The following is a 12,411-nucleotide window of genomic DNA, read 5'->3' as shown; positions in this document are numbered from 1 at the left end:
GCAATGGCTATATCTCCATCCTCAAGTGGATCCATTTGCATATCGAGAGGATGGAAACTTTTCTCTCACCCCTAGGGTTGAGCGACAAGGGAGGGCATAAAGCATCTTATCCATTGAAGAAACAATCATTTTGACTTCTCCTTCCAAGAGAGTATGCAAGTATGGGAAAGAAAGCCATATCGAATATGCAAAGAGGAAGACCCCCTTAAGGGAGAAGCTTGCTAACCATAGAAAAAAATGAACCAAGTCACCTTTGGATCCCACTGAACAAGGTACTAGCCATTTTGTTTCTTTATTTGAACCTAAGAGAACCTGATAAAAACCTTATTTAATAAATTTTTATTGAGGAGAAATATGTTTTGTGCCTGAAAACCTCTTAAGAACCACCTTGGAATTTCATATTTAGAAGGAATTTTACCCATAGGAAATATAAACATGCTTGACATTGCATAATATAGCAACTACTCCATGGAGAATGCAATCTAAGCTTTATGAACCTGCTTACCTTCACCCAAGCTTTGCTTCTTTGAAGCACTAATATTGTTAACATCACCAACCATAGCTTTGAAAATAGTACTTGTGTCATAAGATAATCGTTTCTCTCGCTCTATATACAACACACATTCCATTTCAACACCCTAATTAGATTTCAAAACTTTTCTACCCTCTCCACTTGTCACAATTCAAGTTCCATTGTCTTACAATTGATTATGTTGAAAAAAGTGATGGAAACTTTGCCTTATCACCATGGAATTTGACAAGGCCTATGATTTGAATAAGTTAGAATTTTACACATGAGTTGTTAAATGCATTGGACTTGGCCACAACTTGTATAATGATAGGCACACACTTCAAGAATGCCAATTTTAGGTGATCTATCAATGGTTTCTTGCTTGGAGTTTTGGGCTCAATAGGTCAGTTCAATAGAGATTGAATATGGCTACCTCCTTGTTTCTCTACTATTTGTGATTGCCATGTAGCACTTGTTGAGAAATTTTGAGAAAAATACAGTAGTGAAGAGCATTCAGAGCCTAACTTTCCCAAGTGGCTTGTAGTTCTCTTGCCAAAACACATATGCTGACTTGAAGCTTCCTTGGGTGGACTAGCAATCTTACAATGCCTTAATGGAATTCTACAAGGATTTTCTTATCTTTCAGGTTCCAACATAGCAAAAGAAAAACTAAATTGGTCTCGATTGATTTCCATCCAGAAGATATTTCTTAGCTCATTGCATATGACTTCAAGCTAATGGATGTTGCGAAGGTATTTAGATACCTTGGTTTCCCTCTATGTTTAGGGATCAACATGAATTAAATATTTCTTTGGGTCTACAATAACTTGGCAAGTAAATTGGAGAAATTACACTCCCTGTCTCACTAGCAAGTAAGATGGTTGTACCCAAAGTCGTATTGTCTTGAGGCACAATTTTTACTACTAGTATAGCTTCCTTCTTAGAAAGTTCTTGGGAGCAAGTTAATAAGCTAGTCAAGGCCTTTATCTTGACCTTCAATGGTTGAATAAACCGGGATAACATTTCTTGGCACAAAAGCACAATGTTGAGAGCTTATGGAGGTCTAGGGAAGAGAGATGGTTCCTTTAATCAATGCATTTTTTGGCTATGTAATGCTACTTTCAAGCATGATTGGGCCCCTATTTGGGATAATCCTTGCTTGTGAAAGAAGATACATAACAAGGTCATGTTGATAGATTGTTGAGACACCAACCTAATTGCCTTTCTTCCCATTAATCAAGAAACATTTTCTAAATTTGGCTTGTAAGAAGGGAAGAATATTGGGTTCACACTACCTTTTAGTAGATGAATGATACTTGACCTACAGCTTATGTCAAGTCCAAGGCCAACAACCCAACCAACTTTTGGACCACTTGTATGAGCAAGACATTGATGGCCTAAAAGACCCACAAAGAGTTTGAAGGCTTGAGAAGCGATATGTACATAAGTCTTAAAATAAAGCATGGAGGACAAAGCTCCCTCTCACCAAGTTGAGGACTTGGAAGCACAACTTAAGAGAGTGTGGAACCAAGTCAACATCTTGTTGAGGAGAGTTTTGAGATGTGTCTCCCTACCAACAATGACAAGTTGTCTAAAGTTATGGACATGTCTCCTTTGTGCTCAATTTGTGGGAGAAAGTAGGAGATCCCCATGGTACATCTCTTCTAGGAATGTAGAGCAATACACTTACTATGGCCCAAATTAAGAATATTGTTTGAGGTGGCATGTTTTGATAGTAGGTTCAACAACAAGATCAACTCTTTTTGGTGATCATGAGAAGCTCAATGAAGAGTTATGCAATGTTGTGCCACCTTAAGTCATAGCTATTAGAATCTCTTGGTTCTTGTGAAATATGAAAGCTCACTCTAAGAATAGCTATATTGGTATTTTGCAAGAAACTTGCATAAGTCTTTGTGTTCAAATTAGCTACTACCCAAGGAATTGGCTAAGACCTTGTAGGCCTTTTTGGTTGGCAAGAGACACCCAAATGTTGTGGTGATGTACATACTTACTTTCAATATGTTTTCTTTTATGAAAAGTACTCAACAAATTTTGAAATTTTCTTTTATTTGCTTTGGTTATAAGGCTAATGTTTTGATGCAAGTAGAAGTTGATGCTACTATAATTCAAAAATTGTAGGAAAATAGAGCTCAAGCATGACAAGTTATGTAGGCCACCAAAATACAATATCTACCATTATTGCTATCCTTGTAGGACATACAAACTAAAGCAACTATAATGACAAATAAATATTTTGAAGCATAAAGACGACGTGTAAAAAGTTTTATAGCAAGTTGATGCAATGAGAAAAGGGATGCTACCCTATATTAAAAGCAAAAAACTTAGAAGCTCAATGTGTATTACATTTCTTATAATACATTTTCAAATTTCCATCAAACAAATCTTTATGTTTTTTTATTTTATTGATTACATCAAATCCGTTGTAATCCAACAAATTTTGAAAATCATTACATGATTTTATTGTGAAATTTCAATAAGTAGAGGTATCAAATTCCATCGTTAGCAATCAAATCATGACTCGATCAACCATCTCATGCTGTACCAAATGGCATCATCATTCTGTTGGCTTTTAGAAATCCAATTTAGGCTAACTACGTAAAGAAACAAGTTAGCTTCTAATTTGGCTTGGTTTAGTAGAATGAGGCTTGCAAAGCTAGACTAGCTCATTAAAAAGAGCCAACATAAGAGATGCACACATGAACCAATAACATCACATGCTTCATGGTATTCTTTTCTTGCCCCATTATCAATGGCATTGTCTTAATAGTGAGGGGAGTATTGAAAGAAATTTAATGTTCAAGCCAATCAAAACAACACTTAGTAACACTACTTAAATATAATGATGCAACTAATAGTATTGATTAAAGTTTTTCCATGATCTTTCAAAAAAATTTCCAATTCTATATTGTGTTATTCACATTTCCCATTAAATTGCTTCTTCTTTATCTTTTTCTTTCAAGGAGAATGCGTTAATGTGACAAAACGTGGATCTAGAGCATAGCACTGACTGTGGAGGACGGAAGTCGATAACAAGACTCATAATGACATAGACAAGAATACAAATTGTTGCTCAAGTGAATTAGGTTCCAAGATGTAGGCTTGGACTCATAAACACAATCTTGATCTGACCATGACAGAGACACATAATGAAGTACAAAGTACAAAGTAGCATTGCTTGAAAAATGAACCAAGTACATGTCTTTATAGCTTTTCAGCTTCTCCACTCTCCTCACTGTGCATATGGGATTTAGGACATCTCTTCCTGGAGCATACATAATTTGTTATTTCTTCAACACCCCCCTCAAATGATGAGTCCCTACACTTGTTGGCATTCGCCCCCCCTACATGCTAACATGGCTCGGGAGACTAGCTCATAGGCAGCCTAGTCGAGTTAAAGCTTGAGACTTCATATATTTGGCAAGGGTTTTTACAAAGAAAATCCACTATAGGAACAAATTCCTTAGAACAATCTGTCAGAGTTGTTGATGGTAGTGGAAGCATCTTCTTCTTCTTCTTCTTCTTCTTCATTCATGAATTGACTTTGGTGGTGGTCATTCTGTATCTGTTATGCTCTTTTCTTGTGGAAACATTCACTGCCAATATGGCTAGTCTTACCACAATAATGACATGTCATTCGACTTTTGCTGTCGGTGTTGAATCCTCAACCTCTTCCTTTGGGTCCAACAACTCCTTTGGTGTATAAGAGATTTTCCCTTGAGCTGGTCTCTTTTACATCTTTGCTTTTAAATTTGCTTTCTCCATCAAGCAGTGAGTGCTCAATGTCTTTGAGTGAGAGATTGGGAACATTAAGTAGTGTTGAAACAAGGTTCTCATACAGTTCATGATTAACACTGGCAAGTAGCATTGCTATTGCCTCATCCTCATCAATGTTCTTTTTAAGAGTTGCTTGCTGAGTTTTAAGGCTCTTGAACTTATTGATGTGTATAGCCATAGATGAACTGTCTTTTACATCCAACTTATAAAACTGCATAAGTAATTTTACCTTTGAGTTCTTTGCTTGTGTACCAAAGATTTTGTCAAGTTCTTCCCATGCCTTCTTTGCATCCTTGATGCTAGAGATGTGGTGTAATACATCGCCTGATAGAACTTAGGCAATAATACCTAGAGCTTTGTTGTTCATCTTTTTCCATGCCTTTGTTTTAGGTTGGTCTTCTGCAGCATCTTCCTCTTTAGCATCTTCTTTAAAGAGATCCAAGAGGTCTTTCCTCATGAGATGATACATGGTTTTCTCTTTCTAAGTGTGAAAGCCTTCACCATTAAACTTTGCTATCTGCTCCAGTTCAGTCATCTTAGAAGGAGGTCTTACCATGAGAATACTCAGGCAGTGTCTATTCCTTTACACATAAATTAAGACTTACAAATGGATTTGATCAGTAGGGCTTTAAATCATTACACATATTGAGAATAGGCTTTTGAGTAGCTAAGGTAAAATCAGTGAATGGCTTGTTCATGAGTGAGCTAAATACATAAGTGCCAAGAGACACTAATTGAGTATCAAGAGATACTATTGATGTTGAGTCTCCTTGTTAAGCTAGATGTTGTTGACTAGATTCTTTCAAATCTTCAAAAATCCTCGAAGACTTGTCTTCCTTGTTGATTAATCAGTGGCACTGAGTAGATGAGAGTTGCAAGGGGGCCCTTGAGTCTTCCAACTAGCAAGGATAAGCAAATAAGGTGAGAAATGAAGCTTAGTCACTTTTTGGCTATGGTGGACTATGATTAGGGTTCTCAGCTCGGTTGGTTTCTCATCTGTAGCAGCACATCCACGCAGTCAAATGATGAAAGATTTGATGGGGAGATGGCCCACTTCAATTGCCCTATGCTTGCAGGGAGAATTGCGGCCTGTGTGTGCAACAGCAGCAGTACAAACATAGATTGGTGCAATCTGAACAGATTTGACGAATTTTCATAATGCTAGAGGTATATTGCACCAATGTCAGTAATTGAGGTGCCAGAGAGAAGCTCTAGGAGCAGGGGAAGAAGTTTGCAGAAGAGATCTCAGTGAGATATTGCCTGTATTGGGAGATTCAAGGGCTCCAAGGTGAGTGGGTGCAGGTTGGCTATGGTGGCCAAGAATAGATGTGTGAGAAGTTGGGGGAATAGGGAGAAGAGCAAAAACGGAAGCTAAGCCATGCTCGACTGGCTCTTTGATACCATGTGACAAAACATGGATCTAGAGCATAGCACTAACTATAGAGGATGGAAGTCGATAACAAGACTCATAGTGACATAGACAAGAAGACAAACTATTGCTCAAGTGAATTAGGTTTCAAGATGCAGGCTTGGACTCATAAACACAATCTTGAGCTGACCATGACAGAGACACAGAATGAAGTACAAAGTACAAAGTAGCATTGCTTGAAAAATGAACCAAGTACATGTCTTTAAAGCTTTTCAGCTTCTCCACTCTCCTCACTATGCATATGGGATTTGGGACATCTCTTCCTAGAGCATACATCATTTGTTATTTCTCAACATTTAAGTTATATTGAATGTATGGAAATTTACAATGAGGGTGGGGCGAAAGTACAAGAGAGCAAGTTGAGTTCTAGAGACTAGGCCAAATTTGTCTTGAACTAAGGGTAATTACAAAAGTATGTTGGGTGTAGACATAGTGGGTGCCATGTGCTTATTTATAAGGTAGGAGGGTCTTGTGCTGCATAGGACTAGGGCACATTTAGCACTCAGTAAAGAATGCCTTACGCCTCTCCATTTGAATTATGCATTCCTCATGGATCCTGACTTTCTTCATGGTGACAAATTCCTCTTTGCCCCATCTAGACCGTGAGGTCTCGAGTAATCTCTTCCTAGGGTAGTTTGGCATAGATGGAGTTCTCTGTGTTGGTTGACTTGGGCCACTTCTTTAATTTTGTGCTCCAGGATAGCTTCCTTCTTGGTCTTACTTAGCTTGTGTTGAGCCCCTTTGATTTTGATTTTGACAACTTTCCTTGATATCTTCGCAGCAATGTGCAAAATTTGCGACAACAAGTAGAATTCAGGAGTTAGATTTCTAACATTATTTACTATCTTACTTGAGAAAAGCTTTTCATTTCTTGCATTTTAGATTTGGCAAAGATAGAGATCAAATATGCAAATCCAAATTAGGGGAGGCAAACCATTAGCTTTCATTGATGCTACCTCTTTCAAATTGAAGGAATAGGGTTGATACAGCTAGGTGGTTGTGCGTAGCCATGCCAAGTAGGTTTTATTGTCAGGGCAACTAATGAGTAAGTGAGAGATTTTTTCTTTTTCTTTCCCACAACCAAAGCCCAAGCTGGCTGCCTTCTCTTTGAGTCCAAATACTTTTGTAGAGAAGATGCCATAGGTAGTATGAGATCTTAGGTTGAAGACAGGGGGACTGGATTTGCTGGGACTTGTATTCCCACTATCTTCGGTCCCATTGGAGGTGCCATCTACTATTAAGTTTCACAGTGAATGAAGAGAGGGTGGGGGAAGAGGTTAGCATGCATAGATCACTTAAATATCCATATCATGGAGTCTAAACTTGGCCTTAATTATAGCATCCTGATGCTAGCTAGCATTTGTTTATAAAATCCCATGGTTCCCCTAGGTACGTATACCTTTTCGGTTAAGTTGGGCAGTTGTCTTAAGGGATTCTTCTTCTATTGGGGCACTTGCTATGCTACCCTTAAGGAGAAGTTAAGTTTTTAAAAGTGTATAAATAGGCATCAAGGTGGCCTTTCGTGCTACAAGCCTTATGTTTGAAAAAGATTCATAGAATTTTGAGGATTGATGTCAAACGAATTTGTAATTTTGAGAAAAATTAAAAATTTGAGAGAAATCATAACATCTTTGGGGATACAAGTTTCGAATGTCAAAAATCAAGGTAATTTTAGTTCTAACTTGACAAAAGCTTTACAAGATATAAGTTATGATATAGTGTAAGAACCTACAAAATATAAGAAAAAGACCCTTGTCAAATGTCAAAGTTGAGTCGCGAACCAGTGTTCATAAAAAACCGAGGTTTTAATATAAAATGAATTACAAAAATAAAAAGAAACTTCAAAATTTTTGAACCCTTCAAAAAAAAATGTTATAAGAATAACAAATACATGTAATTTAATTCAAAATCCCTGAAAGAATTTAAATTAAACGTTTTTGTATTTGCTACCAAAAATGTTTTTGGGAAAGAGTGAATGGAACACTGTGGTTTTTGTTGTGATGTGTGTGTGTTTTTGTTGTGGTATAATCATGTGCGTAAAAGCAAAGTGATGGGGGGTTTGTCCGGGTGCCTGTCCTCTCTTTGATCCGGCGGTCAGATCGAGGGTACCGGATCCAGCCACGCATGAGCTGCGATCGACGTGGCAGGTGGCGCTGCCACGAGGGCGCCTCGCGTCCTCTCTCTCTTTCTCTCTCTTCCCACCCTGTCTTTCTTACTCTCTCTCCCCACACACGCTAATATTTTGGCTTGGCTCTCTGATGTACTTTCGATTCCCTCTCCCTCTCCCCCTCACCTTCTCCCCCCCCCCCCCCTCTCTCTCTCTGTCTCGTCTCGCCTATATCGGCATACAGCTCATCGCAAACAGTCTCTCTCTCGTGTGTGTGTCTCTCTCTCTCTCTCTCTCTCTCTATATATACACATACATATATAGCTCATCTTACAGTGCCGCTCACCTATATGACCCACAGTACCACGTTTAAAATACTCTCTCCCTCTCTCTCCTTCTCTGTTTTTCTCTCTCTCGCGCGCATGTAGGCCTAGGCCTATATATACAGCTCATCACCCTCCCCACTATACAAAATTAATCAGCAACGCTGTTACTTACACGCATCATGGCCAGTAACTCGGTAGTAAACCCACGCTTGCGCCAGATTAAGCCGCAGCTCTGTGCATGCTGCCTAGCTCTAATTCTCCTCTCTTCCATAGCCAGCTTCGCACCGTACACCGCCTTAGCAGACTCTTTCGCTCAAGACTTCGTCGTCACTTGGGGGTTCGACCATGTCACCACCTCCTCGGATGGGCAGGCTCTGTGGCTCATGCTTGACAATTCCTCAGGTCAGTTATCTACTTAATCTGCAGGCTGGCTATGTTGAACAGCTCATGCTTATCTTATATGTGCCTTATACTGACCGCCTCTTCGAAAGGATTCTTGTATACCTCGAATGAGGTTTAATGGAATCAATTCTCATGTACAGCCTAAGGTTGATTTTAGCCTTAATTAGAACCTCATTCAAGGCTATAATCAGCTTTTGTATAACTTATTTATGCGTTACTCTACCTGCCAGCCCATGTTTCTTAATTCCTTTAGTCCTCATTCAGGGGAAGTGATAAAGTTGGCTCTTGTCAGGTTCCTCCTTTGCCTCTAAAAGATCCTACCTCTTTGGTAGTGTGAGTATGCGGATGAAGCTGGTTCCGGGCGACTCTGCTGGTGTGGTCACAGCCTATTATGTAAGTGACAGGCATTTTGACTAGTGCCAGCTGCATGTACATTTCCTAGGAGGTGCTTGTACGTAATCCTTAATTCAGGAAAGAATTGCAAGGTGTATGTATGTAGTAATTGATTGTTTAAGGTATGGGGTACATATGTAGTTTGGCCTGTGATTTGCTTCGACATGAATGTAGAATGTTACCTGTTGAGGGAGATGATAATGATTGATGAGAGGCCTGCAGATGGCGTCGTCGGACCCATCCACCCGAGATGAACTGGACTTCGAGTTTCTTGGGAACACGACAGGCGAGCCTTACATCCTGCAGACGAATGTGTTCGCGCATGGCATCGGCGGGCGAGAGCAACGCATGTACCTGTGGTTCGACCCCGCCCAAGACTTCCATTCCTACTCATTCATGTGGAACGACCAACAAATCATGTAAGCATTCATCATCATCATCATCATCTTGCTATTAAGTCCATCCCTACACAGCCCAGGTTTAGTGGAGGCGATCATTGGTAACTGTCAAAGGTTTGGTGTAGGTGATTAGTAGTGGCTTTCGAAACTAATAGCAGACGCCTTCAAATCAAAGTGTGAGGCGTGAAAAGGTTTCTAATTTTTGCTCCCAAAAGAGTGTTCTTTCATGATTGCGGGTTGAGCAAATTGCCTGCTAGCAATCCTCATGCCAAGTCCATACAATTGTTTTATGGTGTGGGAGTAGAGTAGCTTCAATAGGAGGGACAGCTAGTGCTGCCAACTCCTGTATCACTACTAGCCTCCTTGCTCCCCTTGTCAAATGATGAAGCAGGGTAATTGGGTACGAATTATAAGGAATTTGAGAAAGTTGTCTAGACGTATACATGCTTGTGCCTTGCACAGGTTGCATCACCTAGTTCACATATCTTATATGAACCACCCTTTCCCTCATAGAGGGATGATAATACAAATGTAATCATTTGCATTTGGTCAAGGGGACTTGCTTAGGGGACTCGAAGGATTCCCATGACTATAAGAAAAGCGATTGCATTGGTCAAACTAGTTGTGAGAATATCTTCCTTCATTGTTGATGGAGATGTATCGCATGCATGTTTGATTAGGCTTCGTTCTAGCACGACAAGGTCTTGAACTCAGTACAAGACCACACAGTTTACCCACGGGAAGGTTCCACTTGTTTCTTATAAGGCACGGTAGTTTTGTAGTTGCAATTTGGTTAAATACAACTTGTTGAACGTCAAGTAAGAAGTAGGAATTGCTTAGTTCCTTACTTCTCAAATGCATTGCTTGCCAACTTTGATAGATTGTGAAGACATTGAATAATAACCGTAGCGTGAGGTAAAACAATACGCTAAAAATTACACTATTATTGCAGACACCAATGGTACCGCCTTCTGACCTAGTGGGGGTACCCACCTTTGAAAAATGTAGCCTCTGCTAATTAATGTACCTTTGAAAATGCATTAGGCTGTCATCATTCTTTTGGGTTACGAACTTTGTCTTAAGATTAGTAGGTTCCAGATGTTCCCACTTTAAACTTTTGCTTTCAATTAGGCCTTTTTAGAACGTCATTTAAGTTATGTCACATGTAGAAGCAAGAGAGGTAACAAGCAACAAATCTATGGTGATAGGTTAGTTCACGATTTTCTAAACCTTGTAGGCGACCTAAAAAGCAACAAATCTATGGTGATGGGTTAAGTTCACGATTCTCTAAACCTTGTAGGCTACCTAGTAGTAAGTACGGAACCATTGAGGTTTGTGACCACTATATTGAGTTGACATGTAAGGAAAAAGATAGGTGTATCTCGTTAGAGAGAGAGAGAGATGACACGAGTGCCACCCTTTGGCTATATGATGGAATTAATTACATTTCATGCACAAGTGGGGGGGTCTTGTTTTCATTAAGTTAATAATATGACGATGTTGCAAATGGCAAGGTTAGGTGAATGGAAAAACCAATGTACTTGAGATGAAATTTCAGGAAAATAAACAATATGTTAATGTTAATGACTTGAAATTTCAAGTGGCATGCATGGAGATTAGGGATAATTTTGGAAGTAGAAGCCATTGCAAGGATCTAGGTTGATATGCAATGTTCAATGTTCATGGAACTTGTTCCAATGTGATGCATAAAAGAATGATGGGATGCACGAACCAAATTTTATGTGGGAGTCCTATAACCAACTAGGTTGAGGAATTTTAATGGAAATTGTGGGGGTTCTATAACTAACTAAATGTTGTATGTTGTTAGGTAGGAAGTTGGAACCCAAACGTTCCTAGTTCAAATGATGAAGCTTTTTGGAAATTTGATTTCTTCGAAAATTTGCAAGAAAGCAAAAAGCCCAGCCCAGCCCCCATGGACAAACATGTGGGCTTAATATCAAAAAACTAATGGCTGCAATTGTATTGCAAGGGGCTTAATAGTCACTAATGTAGTTAATATCAATGGTCAAGAACAATGTTTTTGAAAGAAGGTTCGAAAACCTTTAACTAAATTTCTATAACTGTAAATTTAATCATAAAAATCGAGGTTTAAAATTTTTTTTAATGACTTTTGAAGGTTTTTCTTTTTATTGAAAAAAATTGCGATTTCTTTTACATTTAAGACTTTTTAAAAAAGTGGAACTTTTTTTGAAGACTAGCAATTAATGGTTTCCTGCTGGCCAACAAACAGGTTCATAGTGGACGATGTGCCCATACGAGTGTTCAAGAACAACGAGAGGGAAGGGGTGCCCTATTTGAACAGCCAGGCCATGGGAATATTCTCCAGCATCTGGAACGGCGACCAGTGGGCCACCCAGGGTGGCCTTGTCAAGACCAACTGGTCCCACGCACCTTTCGTCTCCTCCTATCGCGACTATGCCATCGACGCTTGCGTGGCGAACTCCCCTAGCGACACCTGCCAGCACTTGCCGCCCTCCAGGCGCTGGTGGGGCCGCCCTCCTTACACGTCATTGGCCGCTGCTGACGTGGCCAGCCTCCAGAGAGTGAAGCAGAGATACTTGGTCTACGACTACTGCACGGACAACGCCCGCTACAACCCCGCGCCTGTGGAGTGTTCCATTAACCCATGACTGATTAACTCTGCCCAGTTAACCATGATTGAGTTTACGAAACCCCCTTCCCCCAACCCCCCAACCCAAAAAAAATCTCCTTCTATAGGGGGCAAACACTTTACCTTGTCCTTGGGCATTGTCCCTTGACCTCCTCGAGTCCTTTGTCACATAAACCTCCGTCTTCACCTTTCTTCTTGTTTTAAGTTCATGTACCTTTTGCACAACAAATGAATCCTTTGATTGATTCTCACTCCACAATTCTTCAAAACCTTTATCGATTGCACACCCTTGTCGGATATGCTCTCAACATCTCCTTGGTTTCTCTTGACTCTTTACTTGTAAACTTTACATTTTGCACAACTAACTTTCATAGATTGCACCGCTTGTCATATCCCATGCATTAAGATCTTACTTTTG

At 39.7% G+C, this 12,411-nt stretch overlaps 1 protein-coding gene across 1 annotated transcript; it reads left to right on the top strand.

The window, feature by feature from the left end:
- Nucleotides 1-8,167: 8,167 nt before the first annotated feature.
- LOC148025957 (xyloglucan endotransglucosylase protein 7-like) lies at nt 8,168-12,071 on the top strand. The gene is made up of 4 exons (XM_087693203.1): nt 8,168-8,570; nt 8,863-8,963; nt 9,186-9,382; nt 11,613-12,071. The coding sequence occupies exons 1-4, from the start codon at nt 8,348-8,350 to the stop codon at nt 12,010-12,012; spliced, it is 921 nt and encodes a 306-aa protein (XP_087549329.1). The 5' UTR covers nt 8,168-8,347; the 3' UTR covers nt 12,013-12,071.
- The last annotated feature ends 340 nt before the right edge of the window (nt 12,072-12,411 follow it).

Source organism: Lygodium microphyllum, chromosome 14 (assembly GCF_053477565.2).
Source record: "Lygodium microphyllum isolate KBCC chromosome 14, Lygodium_microphyllum_v1.1.10, whole genome shotgun sequence".
Classification (NCBI taxonomy): Eukaryota; Viridiplantae; Streptophyta; class Polypodiopsida; order Schizaeales; family Lygodiaceae; genus Lygodium; species Lygodium microphyllum.
The sequence above is the reverse complement of the archived record's forward strand: the minus strand, read 5'-3'. Positions and strand labels throughout refer to the sequence as shown.

Coding starts and splice junctions, on each gene's coding strand:
- LOC148025957 (XM_087693203.1), top strand. CDS start 8,348: ATGGCCAGTAACTCGGTAGTAAACCCACGCTTGCGCCAGATTAAGCCG. Junction 8,964..9,185: donor GTGTGGTCACAGCCTATTAT/GTAAGTGACAGG, acceptor AGAGGCCTGCAG/ATGGCGTCGTCGGACCCATC. Junction 9,383..11,612: donor TGGAACGACCAACAAATCAT/GTAAGCATTCAT, acceptor GCCAACAAACAG/GTTCATAGTGGACGATGTGC.